Source organism: Melopsittacus undulatus, chromosome Z (assembly GCF_012275295.1).
Source record: "Melopsittacus undulatus isolate bMelUnd1 chromosome Z, bMelUnd1.mat.Z, whole genome shotgun sequence".
Taxonomy (NCBI): domain Eukaryota; kingdom Metazoa; phylum Chordata; class Aves; order Psittaciformes; family Psittaculidae; genus Melopsittacus; species Melopsittacus undulatus.
In genome coordinates, this window is record NC_047557.1 from 96,043,726 (window position 1) to 96,071,174 (window position 27,449).

The window sequence follows — 27,449 nt, forward strand, 5'->3', positions numbered from 1 at the left end:
CCTTTGACAAAAATCTGCTTTCTGTGTCATGGGTTCATTTGAAGTTCAGAACAGCGCTGTGAAGTATGTGAATACAATTATTAATGGACACTGTTATAACTGGGAAAATGTTTGATGAAAAAAACCCTGAGCAATTGGGATCATTTTAACAAATGGATTTTTTGAAATTTAAGAAATCCACTGGGACTGTATTGAACAGTGGTTGAAATACATTTAAAATAGTGCAGAATACAGAAGGGTCCAAGCAGTTGAATTTTTATGTTCTTTTGCAGCCACATAAACAAACGGACTACCTACCTTGACCCAAGACTGGCCTTTACAGTTGAAGATAATCCAGTAAAACCTACTACTAGGCAAAAATATGATGGAAACAGCACTGCAATGGAAATACTCCAGGGCCGTGATTTGAGTGGCAAAGTGGTTATAATCACGGGAGCAAATTCAGGAATAGGTAGGTTAAGATTACATAAGGTAAATATACCCATCTTTATCTTTTAGGCTACTTTGTTTAAATAGCTGTGTACTTTTGGTGTTCGAACTTGGTTTGCATTATTTTCATATGAAACATCTAGTTAGAAAACTTCGTTAGGTTTGTGTACTGCTTTTTAAGAAAGTGTGGAGAATTTGGAGCTTCCAGGAGAGCTGCAGGGAAGACATCAAGTTCTGAAATGGTTACTTCTTATCTAGACAAGTATTGATGGAGGCATTTTATATTACCTAAACATATAAAGGATGCCTGTGAAACGGACAGGAAGCTTCTTTTTATGGGCTCGGTGTCTAGGACAAGGAGTAAAGTTTGAATGGCTGCACAGGAATTTAGATAAAGTATTCAGAAAAAACTTTTTAATGGCAGGAAGCAAACTCAGGTAAGAGATTTTCCAGGGAGGCTGTAGAATTTTTATCTCCAAAAGTACTTCCTGGTCAACTTGCTGATGAGCTTGTGTCAGAGTGTCATATTCAGTGGTCCTTCAGAGCAAAAACATTAGTTGATGACCTTTTGAAATCCTCGTTAGTTGTATTTTGCAGTGTGTTCACAAATCCATTTAGATACTCAGATTGTTTAGGTATCTGTTACATAGTATTACTTCTGCAGTGGGTGAGAAATTCTAAGTAGCTGCTTTTGTTACATTTTATAGTAAACCTTTGGTGCCTACGGGCTCCACCTTTCTTCTCAGAAGACAATTTCTTCTCCAACTTGATTTTCTAGGCTGTTTGAAGTTTCAGTCATCAGTCTGCACAGTATATATCTTTTTCTGTGGCGTAGATTTGTGGAGGAGCCACAAATACCATAATACTGGTGTGGTTTGGTGTTAGATTTGATCTTTTATTTGTAAATGAGGGGATCTACCTAAATCTCAGGTAACTGTTATTCTTGTGTTCCCTTTTGTGCTTTGGATTTTTCTTTGTGGTAGGATTATATCAATATTGAATGAGTCCTTTTGCAGAATATTTGGTTTTTATTTAGTGCAGGATCTTGACTTAAGTGCATTTATAAGGGCATAGGAAAACCTTGGAGATGTTCTGGAAAAGGGGTTAATAGCAGGACTTGCCACTCCAAAACCTCTTGGTCTTTCCCTCTGAATTATCTTAGGGAGTGTTATCCCACATCAGTCAGATGAAAAACTTAGAGCTTTATTGTGGCTTGGTATTTAGGCATTAAAACATGTGTCCTGCTGTCATTGCATTATATGCTACTACAGATTGGTGTTACAATTACGCCAGCAAGTGTTGTACTTATCTGTCTCAATGAGGAATTTGTATTTTCTAGTAAGGTGCACATTCCAGATTCTTGGTACAGGATGTCTTTACATTGCATCCAGAAGGACAATTTGCTTTGTATGCAACTGTACAGTCTCAGCTCACATAAGAATTACCTGGACTCAAATGATTTGCCTTCAGCAGAAGAGCTGCCATTCGGACTTGCTGAGTGAGCTGAAAGTGTTTCATAAATGGCAAAAGATTATTCCAAGATGTATAACTCTTTTGTCAGGATTTCCCTCTCCCCCTGTTTCTCCCTTAGTTTATAATCTGGATTGATCATAAATGAGAAAGCAGTATCCCTGCACCAGATAATCTTTCCTTGTGACATATATGCACAGATACATGTATACATGCCCATATATACTTTCTTGATTTCTGTTAGTAGGTGAGGGCATGATATCACTTATGGTCAGAAGCATGCTAAGAACAGTGGGAGCATTAGTGAAATATAACTTGGGCTTGTGCTGCTATATGAGGTTAAGGCATAAGGAATCCAAAATGATAAAGATAATGAAGCAAATACGTGATGAGGTGGTATTGCTGTAGTCCCAGGCTTTGTGTCTGATACTAATTGCCATGGAGTATGAATTAAGGAGAAGGCAGTTGTAGGGTTTATGTTTCTGATAAATGTTATGCCCTTTTTTGTCCTAGCTCAAAGGATTTCTGACAGAGGATATAATAATAGCTGAGCTTGTGCCAGTTGTGACTTGTGATTGACATGTTTGATGGAGAAAAACAAGGTTCAGACTTCTTGGTGTTGTGTGAAGGGAATACTCCCTCTTTGGGGTCAGCTAATAGTTTTCTTGTCCCATTAATTGGCAGAATTTCAAGTTTCCTTGGAACTCTGTTGTCTGAGTCCTTAAAATGTACCAGGCTTAACTTTCTTAACTGTGCTTTGTGACTCTTGGCAAACTGCTTTGAACATGTCAGTGTCATGTAATGGATTGCAATGTAGAGATCCCTGTGAACTTTAATATGCCTACACAATTCTTTGGGACACTGTCGAAATACTAATAGCCAGCTTAAATGGAGTCCTACCAGTTTTGAAGCTTATTCCCTAGTTATTTTAGGAGTGTCCCACTTTGTGTAGTTGATAGTCCTTTTAATCAATCTGTGTATTTTTGAGCTAATAATTCCTTCCCTGAGTATTTTGAGAGGTAAAGAATTACTGTGTTTTCAGAAAACTTAACATGCTTTCTTCAGGAATCTTATGTGTAAATATTTCCAGGAAATATTGCTGTCCAGTAAGTAGAAACTGATCAAAAAAGAAAGTATTACTTGTTGAGCATTTGTGCTTAATAATGTAAGAAAAATAATCACCCAACCCTTTAATGGTTTAATGGTTGTTAAAATTGGTTTCAAATAACATACTTGAAACTAACTTTATGGTATAGATTTCTTTTTTAATCCTTTTTTTTGTTTTTTGTTGACAAATTTTTCATTTTGAGATGGAAGGACAAAGATCAAGGTACAAGTTGGTAGACTATGGTCTATCAAAATGCAGAAATGCGTAAGTTAAAGTTTGGAAAATGCTGAGAGTCTCTTGAAGGATGGGTGAACATAGTTTTGCTTTGTTTTGTTTTCAATTGAATTCATCTATATACACTGCTTTAAGATAGCAAAGTTAAAACCAGATTAATGAAGATGGAATGATACATTAATTTACTTAATTTGTGAATCTAATATAGGGAATCCGGCATATCTTGCCAGCTGAAAAATCTCAACTTCTGAAAAATAGAGATGGTTACTTAATTTCAGAGGCAATACTTTGGATGACTTCAGCAGTGATAGAGTTCTGGTGCTATCACACCTACTGGCCTCTCCATTGTTACTTCATTGCCATTAATGTCTCTTAACATGTCTGTAGAATAGGGAGACTGTCTGCCATGTGGTGGTGTTTTTTTGTCATTTTTGATTAGCAATATGAATGGCAAGAATCTCTTACACGATATACCCACTTTCTTAACTCAGGCCTTAAAACTGCTGCAAAAAGCACGTGTGCGAGGAAAGTTAAGTATTAAAAAAAACTCTATTTATAAACACTTTCTTAGTTTTCATTAGCAACTTGGAAAAGGTTAATGAATTCTTCTGTTTTTGAAATGTAAAGAGAACATAGTGGATCAAGAATGATTCATAAAATTTTTTTCTTTTTCTCTTTTTTTGGGAGCTTTTTCTTCTGACAATGCAGTCCAGCTGTTCTTTGGATCTCTTTCTCATCTATTTTTTTAAGCTCAATCAAAATTTTAGTCTGAGAATCACATTAGAAGTTGAGGTAACTCTCGTTCACAGTAAAGGAGCAAGTAAAAAGAAGTAAGACAGACTTGCTGCAGAGTTCAGTCATTGTGTCAATCCTTCTGGTTTTAAAAACTCATTGTTCTATCTGTGTTTAAACATGAGTAGTGTAAATTGTCAGTTTGTTCGCTTCAAGTCAGAAAGACTTAGTCCACTGTGAGGAGCTGAAGATAGTGTGCAATTCTGTGTGATTGTTGTTTTTCTGTTTTAGAGGTCTGAAAGGTTAAAGTGAAAATACTTTCGAGCATGCTTGTGTGAATGAAATCGTATTTTCTAACTTTTCCACTAGAGGGCTGTGTTGCTCTTTGAATATACTAAACAAAAGAGACCTGGTGCTTTTCCTGGTTTTAGTAAATGCTTCTGTAATTTTGTTGTTTGTGTTCTTAATTGTTAGGGCTAGAATTCGAAATTTTTACAAGCATGTCATCTGTTCATCTAGGTATAATTTTATAAAGAGATGTGGAATTTTCAACTGCATGTGTAAGCAATCTCCTAAAGTCAAACAATTATAAAAGAATTTATTACTTGTTCTTAATATTAGGGAGACAGATGTGTAGCAAATGTGATTTTCTATGACTTGTATAAATATTGCTGTTTTTAAGATTCATACATCTATATGACCTTGAAACTACAATGTGTTCTGTCTTCTGTATCTGGTGCAGTTGCATCTAACCTATTGTGACTGCTAGACTATGCATGAGTAGCAAAATGTAAGTAGTATTGCAGTATATTATAGAAGGGCAAAATGTGCACGTTCTGTGCAGTCAGGCAGATTCCACAAAATAGGCTTTTTCTTAAGGCTTTTTCAAGATTTTACCACAAAAGTGTATTGATAATCACAACTAAACCATTGCTCTAACTGGAATTCTAATTTTTATGCTGCATGAAGGTCAAAAGAAATCTGTTAATAGCTTCTATAAGGGATGCCCTGAACAAACAGCTTATTTTTTTTCAGATACTGAATGAAACCCAAAAGCTTCAGCCATAATGTGGCTTCTTATTTTGCTTTTTTTTTTGTTTAGGTTTTTCAGAGTGAAGAATGTAATTTTATAATTATGGAAATGTTTCAGATTATTTTTTCAAAATAATTGTTGGTTAATGTTTGGTTAGGTTGAATTCTCTATTTTTTTCTGGTACTTTTACTACCATACAAATGAAGAGTTTTCAGCCAGGAGGAAAGTGGAAAATTATGTACTGTTAATCGGTACTTAAAAGACAAGTCACTGCTTCAGTGAGCTTTTAGTCTGTGTTTACTTTTTGATGTGAGAAATTATGGTATTTTTTATTTCTTGTACAGAACTTCAGTATTAAAACTTCTGTCGTACTGATGCAGAAGGTTGGAAAACATGCTTTTAATTTATCATAAACATCTGCTTTATGATTGTAAAAAGTTGTTTTGAATAACTGTCCTTTTAATTTATAAAGAATGAACAGAAATTTTCTAGTTTGTTCCTCTCATAGCTTTTGGTTTTTTTTTTTCTTTTTTTCCTTTTAGTATATTGTTTTCAGTGTTGAAAGCTAGCTTGACATAGTAAGAAGAAATGGTGTAAGTTAGACTGTAAGATGCCAGGTTTTTAAACTCTGAGAGTCTGATTAAGTTACAACTAAAAATGATTAGTAAATTTTAGCAGAAGGTGACATGTTTTATTAAAATGGGTTTTTACAAAGCAAGAAAATGCAGAGCAACCTACTTTTTTCTTCTTAATTACTAAAATACAGTTAGCAGCTAAATTCTTTCCTCTCTCGTTTTGAACTGATTTATGCTATGCCTGTGGCTGATTTGCATCCCCTTAAACAATGTAGCCAGTACTTGAAGATCAGGTAAATGAAATCACAGAAAGAGAGCTAAAACTCTGTTTTAAGCTTTTGAAATGCACTGTATATTTAATGAACTGTGTTCCTAGTATCAAAAGTCATAGGTGCTTGTGGTGAGGGTTTGTACACATACAGAAACATAACCGAGCACTGCAAAACTGTACAAGGTAACATTTTGACAATGGGTAACTTGATAATTTGCTTTGTATTAATCATCATGGTAACATGTAGATGATTAGATTGTGTTCACACATGGTGGTCCTTTCGTGATAAATACAAATTACATAGCTCTGCAATTTATCATGTTTCTTTCACTGGATCATCTGCACCTAATTCAGAAATCTCTCTCATATGGGACATTATTTGAATACTTTACATCTGTGAGCAATGCAGAATGGCTACCCCTCTTAAATCATGCTGTTCTCAAAATACTAGAAACTACTGTCTCTCTTAATGGAAAAAACCCAGTAATGTTTTAGTGATCTGGGATGTGTGTTTAACTGTGTTAATTCTGGGATCAGTAGCATCTAAGATTTGATATCAGGGTGGAGATAGAACTTGAAACTGTTGGAAAGCTAGGAATCTCTCTCCTCAGTAAGTGTACAGTGCTTACATTAATTCAGAAAGATCCTAAGACTTTTTTATTTTTTCCTGTCATAATCTTATTATTTTAAAAAATATTTTTTCCCTTTTTCTCTATTTCAAAAGAGCATAAAAATATAAATAAGCTTGCACATGAACTGTACAATACATGTGTCCCAACTGCTGTGCTTTGACTAGTGCTTTTGTACTTCATATTGGCAGAAGCTAATGAAAATTTGTTTTATTCTGTGAGTATGGAGCGATATTGTGGGATATATTATTTCATAGCTTCAGAATTTCTGAATTCCTGATTTCTGAGCTATGGCTTCTGCATGATTTGAAGCAGTTTTTGAGCACTTCCTGTATGAGTTTTGCTGTGACTCTTTCTTACAGTTAAAAAGCAGACTCTACCTTCAGAGCAGGTGTGGTTAGCCTTTATTATGTTTTTTATGCCAGTTGAGTAGTAACTGTTTGAGTAATAGCTATTTAAGCCACTGCCCATAAGGGGAGCAAAACTAAATTTTTAAAGATATCTAAATTTCTTGTGGAGACCATTAAAAGTCTCTAATGGGTGCTGGGTAGCTTTCACTACTATGCCCTAAATCTATTGGCAATAGACAGATAGGAAAAGTATGGTGAAAAAGAGCACCTTGACTTCTTAAGAAATCAAAAATTGATTGCTTTGTACCTGCAGAAAAGAGAATTTTGTGAAAATGGGGAACCATTTTAGTTCCACAAGTTACTACTTGTGGGCAGCATAGTGTTTTTCCTGAGGCTGGCTTTATCAGCCTTCACAGGGAAGGTAACATTTGCTGAATCCTAATTAGATGAGTGAATGGTCTCATTTAAGTCAACTCAGATCGTATGGGAGGAATAAAACAGACCCTTACAAATACCATTGAGGTCTCTCATTTTAATAGTATTAGTCTGACTGTCTTAAATATGTTCATTGTCTTTCACTGGATTGCATGGAGTGTGGTGGTCTAAGCCCACAGATGTTTGTCTGAATCTGTCAGTAAGGAATTGTTCAGCTCCATTTTTGAGCTAGATGGCAAATTTTCCTTGAAAAATGTGCTCATTTGTCTTTGAAAGCATGAAGCTTATTTTCTAATTTCTCTCCACTGTTTTGAGATGAAATAGTATTTAAAGGTTATAGAACTGACAGCACTTAAAGAAGTGCTCAAGATAGTCCTCTGTTTCAGATTCACTTTATGATAATCTTTAATGATCTTGGATTTTTTCTTATGCCATAACCCCTGAATTTTGTCAGCCTTGAAAAAAAAAATCTGTTTTTGCTGGGTAGTTAGTTTTGGAAAAAATAATCTTTAATAGAAAATACTTCTGCCTGCTTTTGGTCTTCCCCCCCCCCCCCCCAATTCTATTAATCTGTTAACTTTTCTCAAAGCTTTTTAAGTGTAAGCTTCTTTTTGGTGTGTTTTATTATGGTGAATAGAAACTAACATGTTTGCTTTCCAATAATTGTCTCCTGTTTACATCACTTGTTATTATGAGAGCAGAAAGAAGGGATGCAACATGGGCAAACAAGATTGTGACAATGCTTCTTGAATAGTCTTTCCCTACTATCTAAGCATTTTCCCCAATTTAGTGCTGTTTGTTGTCTGAATCAAAATTAGTGTTCAAAAATGCATGAATTCCTGGGGATTAATAAGTTGAAACTTTTGCCTGTTGTTATTAAGAAGAATTTCTGTATGTAATTATGTTGTAGCTCGATGGTGCAGGGAGAAGTGAAATAACCAGGGTTTTGCTAAGGAGATGCATCTTATGTTCTTGCTAAACCAGCATAACTTGTGGTGAATGAACTCTTACAGCCTTTGCATGGTTGTATGTTTTCATGCTGGAAGTGTTTCACATGTGGAGAACTGAAGTGGATATTATTTATGGAGGTTTGGGTTCAAAGCTTATTGTGAGGCAGACAGAAAGATCAGCAGTATATAACCTTGGATTATTTTTCTTGGCCAAGTCATAGCTGTCCCGGAGATTGTTTTCGTGAGATACTTCTGTATTTATTGGGCTTTTAAAAGCATGAAGGAGTTGTTCCTTGATGTATATATATATTTTTTTTGTGAGTTCTAGGCTCCATGTAACACATGTTTCACTATTATAAGCAGCACAGTATATTGACAGAAAAGCACAGCTGGTCTCGATACAGTCAATGTGTGTATGGCTTGCCCTGGTAGAATAAAATAATCTCTCATGAGAAAAATAAATTACCCAATAAAAGCATCATTTTGCAGATGCAAGTTTTACAGCAGGGTCTTCTGCCAGCACAGTTGTGTTGTTTAGGGACTGTTTTCTTGCCATCCTTCACCAGTGAAACAGTGGCAATGAAGGTTTGGTTTTTGTTGGGTTGGGAAGGTGAAGGGGGAGAAATGACCATAGAATAGAATTATAGAATCATAGAACAGTTGGGTTGGAAAGGACCTTAAGATCATCCAGTTCCAACCCCCAGCCATGGGCAGGGACACCTCACACTAAACCATGCCACCCAAGGCTTCATCCAACCTGGCCTTGAACAGTGCCAGAGATGGAGCATTCACTACCTCCCTGGGCAACCCATTCCAGTGCCTCACCACCCTAACAGTAAAAAATTTCTTCCTTAGATCCAATTTAAACCTCCTTTGTTTAAGTTTTAACCCATTACCCCTTGTCCTGTCACTAAAGTCCCTAATGAATAGTCCCTCCCCAGCATCCCTGTAGGCCCCCTTCAGATACTGGAAGGCTGCTATGAGGTCTCCATGCAGCCTTCTCTTCTCCAGGCTGAACAGCCCCAACTTTCTCAGCCTGTCTTCATACAGGAGATGCTCCAGTCCCTGATCATCCTTGTGGCCTTCCTCTGGACTTGTTCCAATAATTCCATGTCCTTCAGCTAATACAGTTTGCTATTGTGTATATTCAACTATGTAGTTCAGTTTCATGTTGTTACTCTGGCTTTAACAGACATTTATTCTCCTCAGGGAAAAACTGCTTGCTTGCTGAAGAATTCATGGGAAAAGTAATGTTGAGAAATTAAATGCTGATTTTTTTAATTCCTGTAATCCGCATGCTGTGGACCAAACTTGGCATGCATTGTCTGAAACCACAAATAGCCCTACCATAAAAGTATTGGTGTCTGTATAGTTTCGTTTGCTTAAACACATCTTAGAAACCAAACTTCCACTTCACTATATTTTTGTTTTTTTCTCCAGGTATTTTCTTTGTGGAACTCTAAAGCTGCGTCAGACATTAATTTTGTTGTACCAGTGGTTTTGGGGAATTGGGAGTACAGAGCTTTTCCAGGAGAGCCTAGATTTCACAGGAAGTATATTTTTGGCCAGGGTGCATTCTAATTTGTGTAGAAAAGCAGTTAGTGGAGGGGAATGTGACTGTGGGGTGGAACTTTTAACTCATTCTGTTGGAGGAGCTTAGTAGCTGTCAGTCAGGGATTAGTTCTGATGTATTTTGAACAATCAGAAAACTACTAAAAGCTATTATTTTCAAACTGTGAACAATGTTAATAGAAAAGGGTTCTCTTTAATTTTCAGTGCTGTATTCTGAAAATTTATGGTAGGTCATAGTGATCGAGTTTTCCATGAGTGCCACTGCTCTTTTGTAACTCTGGCTTAATACTGTGGAATAGCAATATCGCTCGGCTTTTTACGCAAGTCTCCACTGTCTGCTTGTTACATATTGTAAATATTAAAAGGTCCTTTTGGACTTTTGTAATTTATTTGTCTTACTGAGTAAGCTGAAAATGGTGTCAGATGTTCATACTGCTTTTTCATGTCCATTTTGATGAATCTATTTATTACGTCTATAATGAGTAGTACACATGGTTGGTTAGCCAAGTTATTGAACTTCATCAACCTTGGCTGAAATTCATAATGCATGTGAAACTTGTTGTAACTTGTAAGAAATTACATCTGGGGTAAAAGGTTCAATAATGATTACTACTTATAATGGAATCTTTTCATAAAGGATGGGATTGAGCTATACGCCTGTGTTGTACTTTCTGCTGCTCTTTTACAGGGAATAATGTATTTATAGAACAGGAACCTTCATATGCGGTGCTTAATTTCTTCTCTGTTACTTGAAAGTTGAAAAGACTTTCAGTGGGCTGCTACATAACTTGATTGCTTTCTGTCTTTAGAAATATTTAATTTTGTAAAGGTTTTTGTTATGTGATGCGTATTTCATGGTCCAGAGATGAAAAGACCTGCATGATTTAGTCTATCTCAGTGCAACACAGAACTTACTCTCTGCATCATCTTGTGTCTTCGTGTTTTGAAAGCTAATTGTGTTGTAAGAGTTATATGAGTAGTTTTACATGTACCTTTGGTTTTTTTTTTTGAATGCTTATTTAGTGGTGAGGACAGAAGATTTTGATAAATATATACTGTTTTCTAGTGATAGTATCTCCTGAGATTTAATGACTTCTTTAGCTACTATCAGCTCTACTTACAGCCTAAAGATGTGCAATGATGGCCATGGTGTTTTTGGCTTACCAGCAAAGAAGTTTATAGTGACTATACCCATGCTATGCAGTAGGATCACAAGAAGAAAGTATTTCACTACTTTTTGTCCCTTTTAAACTCTCCATGCATGATTCTGTCAGGGATTTATAAGGTTTTGACGCTCAAGTCTGAACAGTAAATCACTATCAAGACGGAAGTGAAAGGAGGAAGGCAATAACCTGGAAAGATAAAAATCAAATTCCTGGCCTGATTAACAGGAGTCTTGCTACCATCTTCAGAATTAGTGAGGCCAGAATTTGGCTGAATTATAGAATAGGAGTAGTACTATGAGAAAGAAATTGATTTTATGTTCACCCTGAAGTCTTAAGATGTGCAAACCTTTTTATAAAAGACAGTGTGTGACTTAAGAAAATAAATACATAAAATACCACATTCTTTTAATAATTCTCAGGGGAAGATCATCAAAAGCCAAAGTAGTTTTGTATTACATGATTTATTTTTTTCTTTTAATTAATGATATCTGCAGTTCTTAGCTCTGTTATTGACCACACACTAAGTCTTATGCCTTCCTGTTGTTTTTATTTTTCATCTGCCAGTGAAAGATTTGTTTCTTCTTCTTCTTCCTTTTCTTCTACAGGCTTTTCTTTCTAATATGTGAGATCTTTGTAGCCTCCTATTCAGCAATACAGCCTCAGTTTTTCTGTTCCTGTAACATAGAATCATAGAACCATAGAATAGTTAGGGTTGGAAAGGACCTTAAGATCATCCAGTTCCATCTCCCCTGCCATGGGCAGGGACATCTCACACTAAACCATGCCACCCAAGGCTCTGTCCAACCTGGCCTTGAACACCACCAGGGATGCAGCATTCACAACTTCATTCCAGTGCCTCACCACCCTTACAATGAAGAACTTCTTCCTTATATCCTTACCTAAACTTGCCCTGTTTAAGTTTTAACCCATTACCCCTTGTCCTGTCACTAAAGTCCCTAATGAATAGTCCCCCCCCCTTCAGATACTGGGAGGCTGCTATGAGGTCTCCATGTAGCCTTCTCTTCTCAGGCTGAACAGCCCCAGCTGTCTCAGTGTTGCTGTAGTTCTGCATGGTGGCTTCTAGTTCTTTTATCTGTTGCTTCTGAAAGCTCCCTACAAACTGGCTGTATTCAGATCTGAATGGTTGTGTTGTATTACACATTAAATTTCCTCTCCTTCATTTAAGTATAGTTACCTTGGTCACTGTTTCAAAGTTGCTATTCTTAGTGTCTCCATACTAAAAAACTAGTGAAGTTAGGTTTTCTGCCTGTTATTGTAATTTTTTGAGAGTAATAATATCTGTGTGAACAAGGAATTGCCACAGTTCAGTGTTGGATGTATTTATTTAGATCCTTTGCTTGTACTGTGACTTAAGGCTCAGCAATAGTGAATGTTGCTCAGAAACTTTTTAGTTTTCCAGGTTATGTTATCTTTTTAGAAGGTACGTTTGCCTTGTTATTTATTCTTTATATAAGCAGCTTTATCAGCACATTCTCTGTTGGCTTTGCTTTATTTTTGGTATCTAAACTCAAGTTCATAAAATTTGTGGGGCATTTTCCTCTTGTGATTAGTCAAAATGCCTTTGTATAAAAATTAACCTTTTCTTTAAAAGCTTGTGAGGAGGATTTCTAATTCTCTAATGTAACCAAGTTGAAGAAAACAAAGTTATATTGTGTATTCAAAGATCCAGGAACTGTGAAACATCCTGATTATGTTGTTCTTTCACCATTAGCAAGCAGAAGCAGCATTTCTCACTTCTATGCTTTTTCATGTTACAGACAATATGCTACTTAATATTTCGAGAAATTTGTGTTTAGCATTTTTTTGCTTACAGAGCTACATACGATTGTAGTAACTGACCTAAAGGTAGAGATTATGTCCATATTCCAGTTTAAAGTGGGAGATGGATTGTTCTGTTGCAGGATAAAAAGTATACTCCTCTGAAAGCTGTTCTAATTCATTATCAGAAGGAGTAATTAAAATATGTTAAGAGCAGAACATATGGCAACTTAGAAATTTGTGAAGAAAACTTTTCCAAAAGATGCTTTATTTGTTTGGGTCTGTGTCCAGCTACAAGCAGTTGCTGGGGTATAAATCTTATTCTTTTGGAAGCTTCTGTAACTCTGAAAGTAAATTGGACTATTTTGTGCCTAGGTAGGCAACGAGTACATAAAAATGTTCATGACCTACTTGGCAGCACACTTTTGGCATCCTGAGTGACTGAAGATTGTGATCTGTGAGAAAGGTCTATTGCTGTATCTGTTTCTGAATCTGATCTGTGGTCACAGGAATAGAGACCTAGACTTCCTGAATCTGTTCTTTTTATCTAATATTTAAACATTTGTCTTATGCAAAACAAGAGGTTATGTATCTAGAATGTAAACAGAGATAGGCTTCGTAATGGTTCATGATGTAATTTGATGAATTAATAACACTTACAAGACTTCATACACGCAAACTAAGATTTGGTTTGTGAGTGGGAACTTGTCACAGACAAGGCAGACTGAATATGGAATCAGGAGCTGTACAGGCCGATTTCTGTCTGCTTGTGAGTGAGCTCAGAACGCCAGATTCTGACTATCAGTAGAAGTAATAATGCTTTTACCTAATTCACAGGAATGTTGCAAATTGTGACTCAAGATTAATACAATATCAGCATGCAGTACATTTTAAAAACCATTTAATATGCTTGCTCACCTGGCAGTTTTTCCTGTTTTGCAGACCTAAAGTTTTGTAGACTTTTTCATTTTTGGATTTAACATCCTCTACCCCAAATTGGCAAGGTCTAACTTCTTGGATGCTGAAAAAAAAAAGTCTAAAAACTATAGCTGTAACTAGTCATTTGTTTTAGAAGATTGTTGTCACTGAACTTTTGGTTGCTGGTGTCTCAGGTGCTAGCAGGTCGACCTTAAATATCATGTAAAAAGATGTGCACAAATTGTGGTGTGAGAAGATGCACAATAAGTTTTTGTGACCTTCTTGGAAGTGTAGCAGAGAGGTCTTGATTTTATTTTTAGGTTGCTGTTTTGGTTTTTTTTGCTCATGGCTTTACATTATAATTTAATTACTTCTAATTCTTGCTTGTTTTCCACTCTCCTTGCTTTTTTTTATATAGACGCTTTTTGTTAATACTGTTCTTATTCTTCATCTTTTGTTTCAGAACTCCATCTCCTGCCTTACTTTGTATGTCGGAACCACATGATGGATCATTTGAGTTACATAACAGCTTCCCATCTCCCTCTTTCCTCTGTAGCTTAAAGTGCGCCCAAATGGTTTGCCAGTTTTGAACCTTAGGAGGTCGATACTCTCCTGAATACCATCTAATCCAGAAAGATCTAGAATTTGAGGTAACCAAGGACTGTATAAATTCTCAGACCTTCAGGTCTTGTTATCTTGCCCCTAGCTGGCTGACTTTTATCTACTATTTTTACTTGCTTGGACTGGAACCAGCAATGAACTCTGTCTTCCCTGTATCCAGTGCTTTTCATGGGATCCTGAAATGACTTGTGTATTAAAATCTTCCTTTGCTGCTTAACTAAACAGAATTGTCTTATCTCATGTTCCCCAAAGACAAAGGTGGGTGGTGACTGCCAGAAATCAAATGGCGTTTGGCTTTTCTGTTTGCTCCTCTCTTCCTTTCCCCCATGACATGAACTGTGAGCTCTTTAGAACAGGACTAAGCTGCCTATGTTTGGTTCTTTAAGATACCTTTTTCTGTAATCTAAATTGTGACCTGTTTAGGACAGAACCTTGTTTTATTATTTGTCTGTAAAGTGTCTAGTATATGTTTTAAAATCTTTCACTGTTTGTATAACTGATATAAATAAAAATCAAGTTTATTTTAAGAAAAAAATTGGTCCAATTTATCTTGTACTTTCTCAGTCTCTTTACGTAACACTGTATTTCTGATGAAAAAATTTACAAATTAAAGCTTGGAGGTTCTAGCACTTTAGCTGACAGCACAGTATGTCTTTTAATTATTCTGCCTTGGATGAAGGATTCCTCTTTATTAAATTTACTTCTTTTATTAACATTGCACTGTTGTACTTGCCAAAAGGAGATTCAAAACATGCAACTAATTTTTTTGTTATGTTTAATTAGGGCTCAGCTCAGCAGTACAGAAACCTATGATACTGTTGGCTTACAGAAGAATAGAAGTGTACTTGAAAAGAAAGTAGACAACTTCTGTCTTTTTTTTCTCCATTTTTGCTTTGGTAGGAAAAGCTGTTGTGTTGCCTAAAGCTACTGCTGATACAAAGAATAGCTTTAGAGAAGGAGAGTTCGCCAGCCCCATTTCTCTGAACTTGGAACTCTTTTTCTTTTTAAATTCTGATTAAGAGAGGGGAAAAAAAAAAGCCTGTGGGAGGCAGTTAAAGATAAATTTTAAATTATCTGGCATTTTTTCTGGTCACTTGAGTAAGCTTGTCTAAGAAGATGTGTTAAAAATAGCAACAATGAGGGAGGGGGGAAAGCCCCAAAGTTTTGGGGATTTTGTAAAAAGAATATATGCCTCTCAAAACAGCTTTTGATACATAGTTGATATGGAATATCCGATCAGACTTTTTATAAACCCAGTTATGCATGTTCTCAACATTGGCACTTTTCCAGAACACAAACCCTTCAAGACCATGTTGCGAGTTACTCAAATCTCTTTAATGGGTGGGTTTTGGTACTCTCTGCTGGTGTTAGGTAAACCCTTAATGAGCTTTTGTGTGTATGTGACTGTTCAGGTTTTGTTGGCACTGCTTCTCATCAGCTTGCTTCAGCTTTGCTATAAAATAGCGATGAGGCTACAGTTGCATGCACAAAAATGTTACTTATTTCCTTAATAATGTATTCAAGTAATGGTACTTGCAAGTAGAATGACTTTATTTAGACAAGTAAACAACAACAACAAAATTAGTTATCCCATAGTGACTAGACGTTCAGGAATGGTTACTTGCTGGGATATAGTGTGCCTTAAATGTAACGTCAGATTTGACTACTGAGATGTTGTCTAGATTTCATTGAGATGCTGCTTTGATGTTGGCTTGCACTGCGGGCAGATTTATTGTTTTCTGCTACTCTAGATTTCAGTTAAATATTTATTTTGGAAGTGTTAATTTTGCAATAAAAATAGAAGTAGTGTATTAAAATATTTTGTTAGACTACAGTTATGTTATCCCTTATGAATTTAAGAATATGCAGTTCTGAATAGAGTAATTTAGGGGGTTACTAAAATTAGGAATATGAATCACACTAAAAAGGGTTCTGCTCATTTTGAGACGAAGTTGCTAGCTCAGGTTTCTTTTAAAATGTATCTAGTCTTCTTGTTTGACTTGATAAAAATATGTGTAGATGCACTTTTAGATAGAGAAGTTATTTTTATTTAAAAAATAGGAAGTTGTATGCCAAATTATTTCATATTCTGATGACTATCTTCCCCCATGATAAGTTATCTGTTACAAAGGAAAAGATTATACACAAACAGAAAAATAAACTCTAATAAATTTTCCTTAAACATTAAATAATAAAACCAAATGCTAAATTCTGATATATATTTTAACCACAGTAATTGCTTTGTATTGGGAAAACTGACTTCTTTGCAAGGAGCCACGCTGTAATTTTTAAAGACAATCAAAAAAACCCCATGCATTTATTCTATGCTTGAAGAAACACTTATAAAAATTTCAGAGTAAATTTCAGTTGCAGATTCCATACCAAGATATGGCTACTAGTGTTAATTTCTGTAAAGGATTTTAGTATTGCTAAAATATCACTCTGATAATGCCCATTGGCCTTATTTAGAAAAATATTCACGAAAAATTTGTTTGCGATTTGGCAGGAGCATGATCCTTGTGTTTGGTAGATGATGAAAAGCAAGGTGAAACAGGAAGGCTGAGACTTTTTTTTTCCTCCTCTGAAAGGACCATATATTGGTTAAACAGAGCTTTGAGATTAGTTGTAGTGGAAGCTGCATGGCTGAATCATTTTTGACTGGGAGTTTTGGTCACAACGTGCATCCAATGCAAGCAGGAGATGTGAAAGACAAAACTGGGATTTCAGTGAAAATTCATTTCTCATCTCTGATTCTCCTTCTCTTCCCTCCACTTTAATCTCTGGCCACTGTTTGTTCAGGACCTTCATCTAACTTACTTAAAACCACAGGTTTTCAGGGTAGTAGTTTCCATGTATTTTAGGGGCAGATATAAAATGGTTGTTGGGAATTGTCTTTGCACAACTAAACCAAGGTCTTATCATGGCACATGATAAGTAGCTTGACCCTGTATTCAATATACTGTATCTCACAATAGTGTTCATTCCAGACTGGAACCCTTAGCTGTTACTGAAATATTTTAGATGGTAGCACCTGTGCAACAAAAAGGATAGGAAATGGGTGTTTGAATCTACTGCTGCACTGTGCCTTCTTTTAGCTTGTAGCTAATTATCAGTATTAGGTTCCAACTAAGCATAAAGGACTGAAGTACAAACTTTGTGTCTTTTGTAGTTGTATTTTAAAGTGAGCTGGTGGGCATCTTGGGTAGTACAACTAGAGTAGATATCAGATCTGACTTCAACTAGTCACGGCATATTTGTAATGTATGTGCCTACACATAGTCACTGTTCTGTATGTTTGCTTGCTTGCAGCATCTTCACTTGTGAATTCAACTTTCTTTGCCTCCAGTGATGCATTTAAAATTTTTTAGAGGAACCATTAAGTCACAGATATTTATAATCCCATCACTTTAAGGATGTTAATTCATATTTGTTCAGTGTTGTGCTGCCTTAAGATGGAACAAAATAGTTTGAGTTTTGTCAGTGACAAAGGCAATGCACTTATTGTTAAGAATAACTTGAGTTATTCTACTGCCTTGCCCAGACAGTATGTTGCAAAGAAGTGTAATGTGTAATGGGTGTAGATTTCTTAAGTTGGTTAGATGGAAAACAGAACCAGTGCATTAGTCATCCTGTTTCATTTTGGTTGGCTTTTTCTGTGGTTCCTGGCTCCAAGAATAACACTCTTGTCCAATTTACACACAAAGGGAAAGGCAGGATGTATCTTTCCTATAGCATCAAACTTTTGAATAAAAAATATCAGTATGTGTCATTGCCATGTGCCTGCAAACACATAGAAACAAAGGCAGCATTAGAATTTCGTGCAAATCGCTCACTTTAAACTTAGGCTTGTAAAAGTATCTTGGTGCTTTATTTGCTTGTAAACATGCATTTAAAGTGACCTGAATAATGTGTCTGTGAGATTTTATTTTAGATATCCATCTTGAGGTGGGGTGCTTGTGGCTAAGCAGTCCTGATATACAATGCATCCTGCTTTTTGGGCTCTGGGAAGTATGAATTTGTCGAAGATGTGATATTTTGCATGTGGTTGCTATCACTCAATGTGAAAGATCTGTTGAATATTGTACCCTTAAGCCACCAACACAGGAAACAAGGGTCTTTGTTGCAGAGAATTCTTTCCTAAATCACACATAATCGTTGCAGTATTTCAACTTGAAAAGAAGCTTACGTAACTGAATTCTTCATCACTTTATCTTCAGCACGTTTGAATCTGCTTTACTCATTTTCTGAGGAAGTGTTGAATAAGATCTGATTCATTGTCACTGATGTTTAGGTCTTCTAAGTTGAAATAAATCTAGTGATGTCTAGGAGACAAGTCTCTCTTCCATTTATATGTGGTTCTCTTGGGTCCCCAAAATCAAACCCCACCTAATCTGTTCACTAAGATGCAGCACTTGGAATGAGAGTCTATTTTGGATTATAAATATGATTTGTTGCAAGTTCTTGAATGTTTAAACTTTTCACAACTCTCCTCTTTAGTAAAACTGGATATAAATTACACTTCATGTAGATTACATGTAACATTTAAAAAAAAACCTATTGTACATTGTGTCAGGGTTTTTTTTATTTCTATCCTTTTTAGCTAAAACTCAAGTTTACTTTTGATGCAGTGAAAATATACAATTTTGTTTTCAAAGCAAAGGGTGTTTGAAAAGAATGGCATCTTGTACCTGGAAAAATATTTTTGTGACACTTATTACTTGTGCATTAAAAACAAAAAATAGAAGTGAGATTTGGATGAAGACCAGATGTTGCAGATGAGCTTTCTGATGGTTGAGTAAAACTTGTTATTAGAATATTAAGGGTTTATAAAAGTGTGTACATATTGGCCTCTGTCGTTTGATGGCTTAACTGCCAAGGTCTCTGCTGGTTCTGTGCATGCCATAGGTTTTCTAGGTAAAGTGCTGGATGTGTGTTACAGAAACACACTGAACAAACAGAATATTTCTCTTCTCCCCAAAATCTTAATCCAAAGTAAAATTGAAGTGCTGTATATTGGCCTATGCTTAGTTCAAGAGGAAGTGTCTGAGAAGTTGTTTGTTCTTTTCTGGAAAGAACTCAGACAAGGAGACCAAAACTCCAAGAAAAAGTAACATCCTTCTTTTTACACTCCTTTATATCACTTCTGCCTGGAGGAAAGAGTTCTCTTAATGTGTTTATACACTATCAGAGTTTAAATGCAAACTCCTGAATGACTGGCTATACTGCCCTTGAGTGAAAGAGGCCAGAAAAGATTCTTTCCATTTTAGTGCCAAAAATGTTTTAATTAAGGTTTCATGTTTTCTGGATTGCAAACTTAATTAAAATAGCTGTTGCTTTTACTTTATGAAGGTTATATAAAATTATTGAGTCTTCCCAAGAAGAACCAGATGATACAAATAAACGATTTCCGATTCATTGGAAGTTGGATTTTTACTTGCAATATCATAATACCATACATGGGAAAGAAATGGGTTTTTCAACTACTAGTTTATCAAAGAATGATTTGGTTTATCTTACCCATTTTTATATTAAAGAAAATATAAAGATTAAAAAAGAAACAAAAAACAAGCAGATCTAGTCTGACAATTAACACACTTCACTCTGCAAATGGGGCATCTAAGAACCCAGTAGATGTTCGCAGCGATTCAGAAAGCAACATGGAAGTTTGAGAACAGTGTAGTGGGGGGAAAAGCCTAAACAGAGCTGTGAAATTAATACACACTAGCCATATTATGTTGTGTGTGAAAAGCCAGAAATACATAACACAAGCAGGCCAATACTTTTCACTTCCAATTCCATTTACCTGATCTTGCTGTTCTTACTGGTGTGGAAAGGAAGTTTTTCTTCTGGACTCTGTTTTAGTTTACATTCAAAACGTGACATAGGGCTTAAGGAAGGCTGGACTCATGACAGCCTTAAATCAGTCCTCAAGCACATCTGAAGATGTTTTAGAATCTCAGGGCCTCCAGAGCTCTTCTATCAGTGGAGAGAAAGAAAGAAATTACTTTGAAGAAACTAAATGTAAAAAAACCTCTAAATGTGAAGATACCCTGTAGGCTTTTACATTGAGGACTGAGCTGTTACAAAGAAAGATACATCACTGTTTAAAATGTGTTGTAAATGACAGCTCCAAGGTATCCTGGAGTGTTTGGGAGAAGGTAGAGAAGATGAAGCAAACTTGCTGTTGTCTGAAATATTTTTGAGTTTCTTCTTGTGTATTCACACTTTTCTGTATTTGAACTATTTTTTTTTGAAACATTTAAATGCTTGATGCAAATTCTTTACAAAATGTTCCCCAATGATAAATAATTGTATGCTACTTTATTTAAACAAGAAATCACTGAATTACTTTTCCATTCAGTGAATCCTTTTGTTTTATAGAGAAGGTTGCACCATTTCATAGAGCCATATACTCATTTGGAATGTGTTGACACAATGTAGTTGGCATTAATTGAGCGATGCTAACTGCTTGTTAATTGAGACTGTTAGCTGAAAATCTGCCCCAAAGTTCAGTGACAGTGGTTGAATGTAGATAGACAAGAATGTGAGAATATTGAGCTGAACAGTCATCACAGAAGGTGAAGAATAGAACTGAGTGCTAATTCCTAAGTCTGTATGAAAATCATGGTGGAAGGGCTGGAGGGTTTTAAATGTCTGTAGCAAATCCCATGTGCTTATAGCTCTCTTGTTAGTTCTGCTACCAATCTTTTAGGTTAGCTGCTGCTGTAGAGGGCTATGCTATCATTCTTATCCTCATGTATCCCTTATGCTTACACAGGATTTTCACTTTTGAGTGTCAGATTAGAGTTTGTTCAGCTCTAATCAGTAGCCAGTCTTAGGACAGTCTTGTTTCTCAAGATTTCCAGGTCTATCAGTTGAGATTTCTTTTAGTTTTCTAAAACTGTTTTAGTTTTTTTGAATTATATTATATAGAGTGTTTAAATACACTATGATTGCTTTTCCAAAGTGTACATTATATAAGTGTTGCTTTGTCACATTTGAGAGAAGTTTCTATCTTGCTCTTCGTAATTGGCTGTCCTTGATGTTCAAGTATGTTATCCCGTGTTGTTTGTCTAATGTAGTTGTTCCTGCTTTAAAAGCAAAAGAAAACATGACTAGTACACAATGTGTGATTTTTCTATGAGAAATTATGCAAGTTTTGCATCTATTTTTGAGATCCTTACTTTGAAATCTGGCAAGTGAAGCACAGAACAATAATACTTTGGGGCTGCGCACAGTTTCCTTCATCTGTATAGGCCTTTTGCCAGCAGTTGTGGCTGGGCGTAATGTGAGGGGCAGAAGTTCTTGTCAGTAGCCTGTGCTGTATTACCTGCGTTATATTATACTGCAGGTGCAGGAGACATTCACCACTGGAGGATATGATTGCTTCCTGGAAAAGAAACTAGGATCATTGCTGTTAATGTTCCTTCATTGTGAAAGGGCTGTTTCGCTGTAAGAGCACATTGGTGACAGCAGGTTCAGACTATATGAAGTTTTAAAGAAATTTTAGGTTCTTTTGAAGTCCACAGGGAGTTGCTTTTATGGGTAGAATTAAGGTTGCTGTGGGCCCTTATTTATGCATGTCCCTAACATAGTTATTCACATTTCTCTATTACTGCTGTTTGGGTGTTTATGATGTTTGTTGTGGTATATGAAACCACAGTCAATGTGGATCTTGATTCAGTGTAGTTTTTACAGACAGGCAAGGCTTTTCTTTACAGTGTTTAAATAGTTTTGTACTTTTAAATACTCAATCTTTGTATTAGACTGAGGTTTAAAAATTTACTGTGTATTGAAAACATGGCTACATTTTGCTGAAGAACAAGCTTTGGCAAGCTTACTTTAACACAATGAATCTGTTAAAGCTTTCCACCCTTATAGAATCTATTCCTAACTTCTTTCAGAGATGTGACACTGGGGGAGGAAAGAAGTGTTAATTTTTGCAGAAGAAACAAAGAGCTGAAGTTGTAACAAGACTTGAATGCTGAGGTGCTTCCAAATTCCTGCTTCAGGTGTTTCAGTTAGAAGCTGCATTCTTGAAAGCTCCTACATAATAGTTTCTTAAACTGTAAAGGTATTTAGTTGTGCTGCTTAATGAGGATTTTCAGGTCCATAAAGATTTACTTTAAGGACATACATAAAAATGCTGCAGTCTTGCGAGCTAGCAGGTTGGTAGGTGGATCATTCTTAAACCTGTGAGCTCTGTTAAGAAGACTTTGTGTTACTATTTGTTGATATATTTTATCTGGTAGATTGTCTGAGGCAAAACATGCGTTATAAATTATGCTCTACACAAAATGTTAGATCAAATAGAAATAGTTATATCTGTAACTAGTAATTCAATCATGGAATTAGAACCTTTGTGTGGTTTATGGTACCTGGATTTGTTTTCCTTATTTTGCATAAATCTGTCTGCCCTAACTACAATGCATGATTGTTCACAAACAAGTCTGTAGTTTAAAATATGTCAGATGGGAAGACTTATCAGCACTTGACCTGTGGCAGTATTTTGAGTGGAGGGGTGGACTGCTGCTTAAAAATCCTCAGAGAAGAGTTTTCTTTTTAAGCACATAATTTCATTGAAAGGCCTAGAACATGTCTGCCTAAGGGTGAAGACCTATCCATTGGGTTGACCAAAAAAGAGTGAATACACTCTAAACAGCAGTGTTTAACACTGATCTCCAAATTTACAGGGAAAATGAAGGTAGCATTAAAATTGATTACATTTGCAGCATGTGACGTTAAATTTGAATCTTTCTCAGTTTAGTTTATAATGAGAATCAAGTCATTAACAGTAACAGAAAGGCATGGAATTTATTTTGCACAGTGTGACATGGGGTGGAGTTAGCAAAACATCATCAAGTTCAGCTAATTAAATTGGCCATCAGCTCTAGATCTTTTTATATAACAACAGAAAAACTGTAATCCCGGGCATTCCAACTAGTTGTTAGTAGTATGGCAAGCTGGTCAAAATAAGTGTATTTTCTTGTGCAGAACAGGAAGCACAGAGCTAGCTAATAGTACTGTGATATAATGTGTCTTACATGAGTTACATAAAAAATTTTAGTTAAATACACTTAAAGTGGAATTAGAAACAGGGGAAATCTTTGCATGTACTGTAGCTGAATTCATGTGCATGCAATGAATTACCCAGGTAATTAAAGTTGCTTGGTACAATGAATGGCTTTAAAAGAGATACAAGGAAATTGCTTGGACTTAAATACCGTAAGTATGTAATTGCAGAAAATGGTATAAATTCGTCTTTGTGTCTGTTGTTTCTATATTGTAAGTTATGCCTTGTGCTGTAACTGAATTTTGTTGCTCCAGGGTGTTTTGGAAGTGAGACAACCCATCTTAATAGGCTTTTTTGGTAAACAATTTTTAAAAAGAAAACATGAACAATGTCAGAAAGCTGAAACTTTTACCTCCTCTCTTTCACTTCTTCATGTGCTCAGATTGCTGGGCATTTCAGTTGTATTCTTCATTCTCTAGTTTAAGCTTGTCTAATTGGAAGTCATTAAGATATGTTATGCCTCTTTCAGCTAGACGGAAATTTCTGTCATCATTACAGTTCTCCATGGAGATGGGCACACAGTGATACTGTTGAATACATCACAACTATGTAGTAGCTCACCCTGATAGAAGCCCAGTTTTGTCTCAGTTCTCTGCACTTTATGGGCATTCTGCACTTCCAAGAACTCATCATCTCCTGGTGTAAATTCTCACAGATTTTTTCCAATTAAATTAAGTTTACCTTGGACTGACTTCTGTGCAGCTTTTCATTAATTAATTGGACAGTGAAACAGAATATGCTCACAAAGCTTGCAGATGATGTCAAGGTAGAAAAAAATGCAGTTCTTGGTGGACAGTTTCATAATTTGAGCTGATCTCATTAAATTGCAGTAAAGTCCCAAATTAACAAACGAAAATTAGTCTGAAGTCTCCTTTTAGGAAGGAGAAATTAAGTGCTCAAATGCAGAACGGGAAAGAAATTATTAACAGTATTGCATAAAAAGGTTGTGTACAATTGCTTAGAAATTCACTGTGAAACTTTGTTCTATGGATGAAAGAAAAAACCCGGGGATATAGATTCATCCTCCACTTTAATTGCAGCAAAGTGTGAATGTCTGTCCATTTGTTTCAGATTTGGGAAGAATGTGCTTGCAGATTAAGTCATATCAGTGAGTTATGCAAAAGGAAATTTTTCATGGATCATTTTTTCTCTCTGTTCTATGACCTGTTTAACCCCATGATACTGTAACCAATATATTGAAGCTGTGTGATATCTGATTGATTATTCATAATGAGAACAACTGTGAAAAAGTTGTTCTCCATATATCAGTTGATGATGGGACAAAAACCAAGCTGATTTTGCACAGATAGTTTAAGTAAGGATTTTGAAGTGTGTGGATAATAAAACATCCATGTGGATTATGGATTTTCTTAGGTAGAATCTCATTTTCTAAGAATGAGCATGACAACCCTGTCCTGTGTGTGGTTTAATGCTTGATCATTAACTTCTGGTCCCCAGTTTTGCACAGCAGTGTTCTACAGATGGGGTGGTGTTTGGATCAGAAAAGCAGTAGTAACCTCCATGTTATTTTGATTCTTACCCCCTCAACATATTCGTTTGGGTGGTCCTCCTGCTGCAGGTGGTCCTCAGATTGATGAATCAAAGGTTAACTGTGTGTCTAAAAACCACAGAGCTCAATTTTGGAGCACTCTATCAATTTCAGTGTGATGTTGCCAGGTATAATAGTTCTCCAGTCTCGTTGTATGGCCCGTTCTTCATAGTCAGGTAAGGAATAAGTATAATCTTGCTCTTCTAAACACTGAAGTCAGCAAGGCAGGGGAATCAAGTCTGCTTTTTGAAGATCACAAATCTGTTTTGCTCAAAATACATACAATTATTGTCCCAAAACCTCCTTCAGTTGAGGTTTCTACTTTTTTTCACATGTGCTCTTAAAAGCTGGGGCCAGATGACTGTGAAACAGATAGTCAGACTGCAGGTAGCATTAGTGTGCTTAAGTGCCTGGCTTTCCTTTTCAGGTAAATTTATGTTTTGTAACTGGGATGTATTTATGACTAGGAAAATATTTTGTCATAGGTTTTGAAACTGCGAAGTCTCTTGCACTGCATGGGGCATATGTTATCCTGGCCTGCAGAAATATGTCAAGAGGCAATGATGCTGTACAGCGCATTCTCCTTGAATGGGTAAGTGAATGTATATAGTGTCCAGCACTAACCTGTGTTTTATAAGACATGAAGTCTTTTGTGCAGTGAAAGAGATATTACATTGCCATTCAAGAATCTAAGGAAAAAGGCATTTCTCTTATTTTGTAGTAGCTTATTCAGTCAGTGGTATATGAGTGATAAAGATTTTTCATTTTGTATGGCCATATTGGATTGTAAGGCTTGACGTGTTGTTATCCATGCTACGTACAGATGCTTTGTAAAGGTGGAAATGTTTGAAAGAACCACTGAGGCATGGTTCATAGTTCTTAGGGCAGGAATTTTCAGAACCAAATTGTGTAACTAACTGAAGGAGAATGTACACAGTCAGATACCAGAGACAGCCCCTATCTGCCCATAGTTATCATACTATGGCAGATTTCAGATCATTCTTAGACTTTTCAAAACCAAAAAAGTACTTAATTGTTTACCTCCTTTCCTAGTCCATCAGGCTCAACAGCACTGCTGTGCAGTCTGCCTCAACATTATTTTTCCCTTCCCATTTCTTCTTCTTATCTTTCATCTTTCTTTCAATTTGTCATGCAAATACTAGCTCTTCAGTACTGTCTATTCCTTTGTTTCTTTGACTTCTAACTTCCCTTTCTTTTTTGAGGGCGGAGAATCTTCTAATGCCCTTATTAAAAATTATTCAGTGCTCTAAACTTATTCCTCCCCCGTTTACTTGCTAGTGAGATTGCAGGCTACTTTTGTCTGAGCTTGCTATGATGCTGACTTCCAGGACATAATCTGTTAACACAGTCCTCTACACTTTACTTGGATAATAAACTGAAGGATCAGATTCTTGGAATTTGATTTCTTAACTGCTAAAATTACTGATGAGTATTATAGCTTTATTTCCCAAGCTCTGAAAATACTTCAGCTGTTCTTGGATGATGTGGGAGAGCACTCTGTAGTATTAGAATTTAGACATAAGTAGTCTACAGATAATTATAATATTTATTGGTACAAAACAAACAGCATGCACTTAGAAGTAACTATTGCCAAAGAAATGATGCTTGTAATATTGCTAATTTTTGTAACCACAGGTTTTTACAAGAAAGTCTTTGGATTTAGGCCTCCTTCTCTTGCCTAGATGATATTAATGATTTACAGTAAAGAACTGAGAGGGAAAAATGTCTTCCTTTCCCCTTCAATACTTCACATAAAAGCTCTAATTTTGTTTTCTTATTTCAATAGTGTGGGATTCCAAGATAATTCCAACAGCAGCAAGCATAGTGTGTGTTGCTTAAACATCATCTATCTGTGTGATATCTGGTGATATTCTGTCTTTTGAATTTAGTATGTGCAGTCCAGCTAAGTATGGCTGTATAGGATATTTTTAATGTAACTAAAATAAGGCTGGTACTGAGTACCTTTTATATGGAAAAAAAACAAAACCATATCCCCCTGAATTCTAAGTATATGTCTGAGCACTTAGAAGGCATAGGAGTTCAGGAGTACTTGTCTTAATGCCTGTATTATCTCACCAGAAGTTAATGAATTGTTAATTGAATGAAGATCACTGAAGGTCAAATTACTTCAGAAACACTACATTTATTTACTAACAGTTTTCATACTCTAATTGTTCAGAAAAGAATTCCATCTGTAAACTGGGTAGCTGGAAAACCTTCAATGCATCTTTGTAATGGCTTTGTTGTTGTTTATTGAGAGGGACTAATTAACTTTGATTATTGCACTAATATTATGGCACTTTGACAGTCTCTCAGATTTATGACTCTGGGAAAATAAACAAATGAAATGCAGGTGCTGGAGCAGAAAGAATAAGTTATTACTGAACTTTAATTACTTGGAGTGTGTAACCAGGAGAGAATTAGTTGATGAATTACAAGATGCTTAAAATTTACATCAAGTTGTAAGCAATCCTGAGGAAAACAAACACAAAAACCTGCCCCAAAGTCAGTTTCTGAAAACAAAGAGACAAAGA

The 27,449-nt window shown here is 35.9% G+C and overlaps 1 protein-coding gene across 1 annotated transcript in view; it reads left to right on the plus strand.

Moving 5' to 3' along the window:
- The window catches only part of WWOX (WW domain containing oxidoreductase), a 525,086-nt gene that overhangs the window by 5,305 nt on the left and 492,332 nt on the right, over nt 1–27,449 (plus strand). The window contains exons 4-5 of the mRNA XM_005152159.3: nt 273–451; nt 25,380–25,486. Coding sequence (XP_005152216.1) covers nt 273–451; nt 25,380–25,486 — 286 coding nt within the window. The remainder of the gene's footprint in view (nt 1–272; nt 452–25,379; nt 25,487–27,449) is intronic.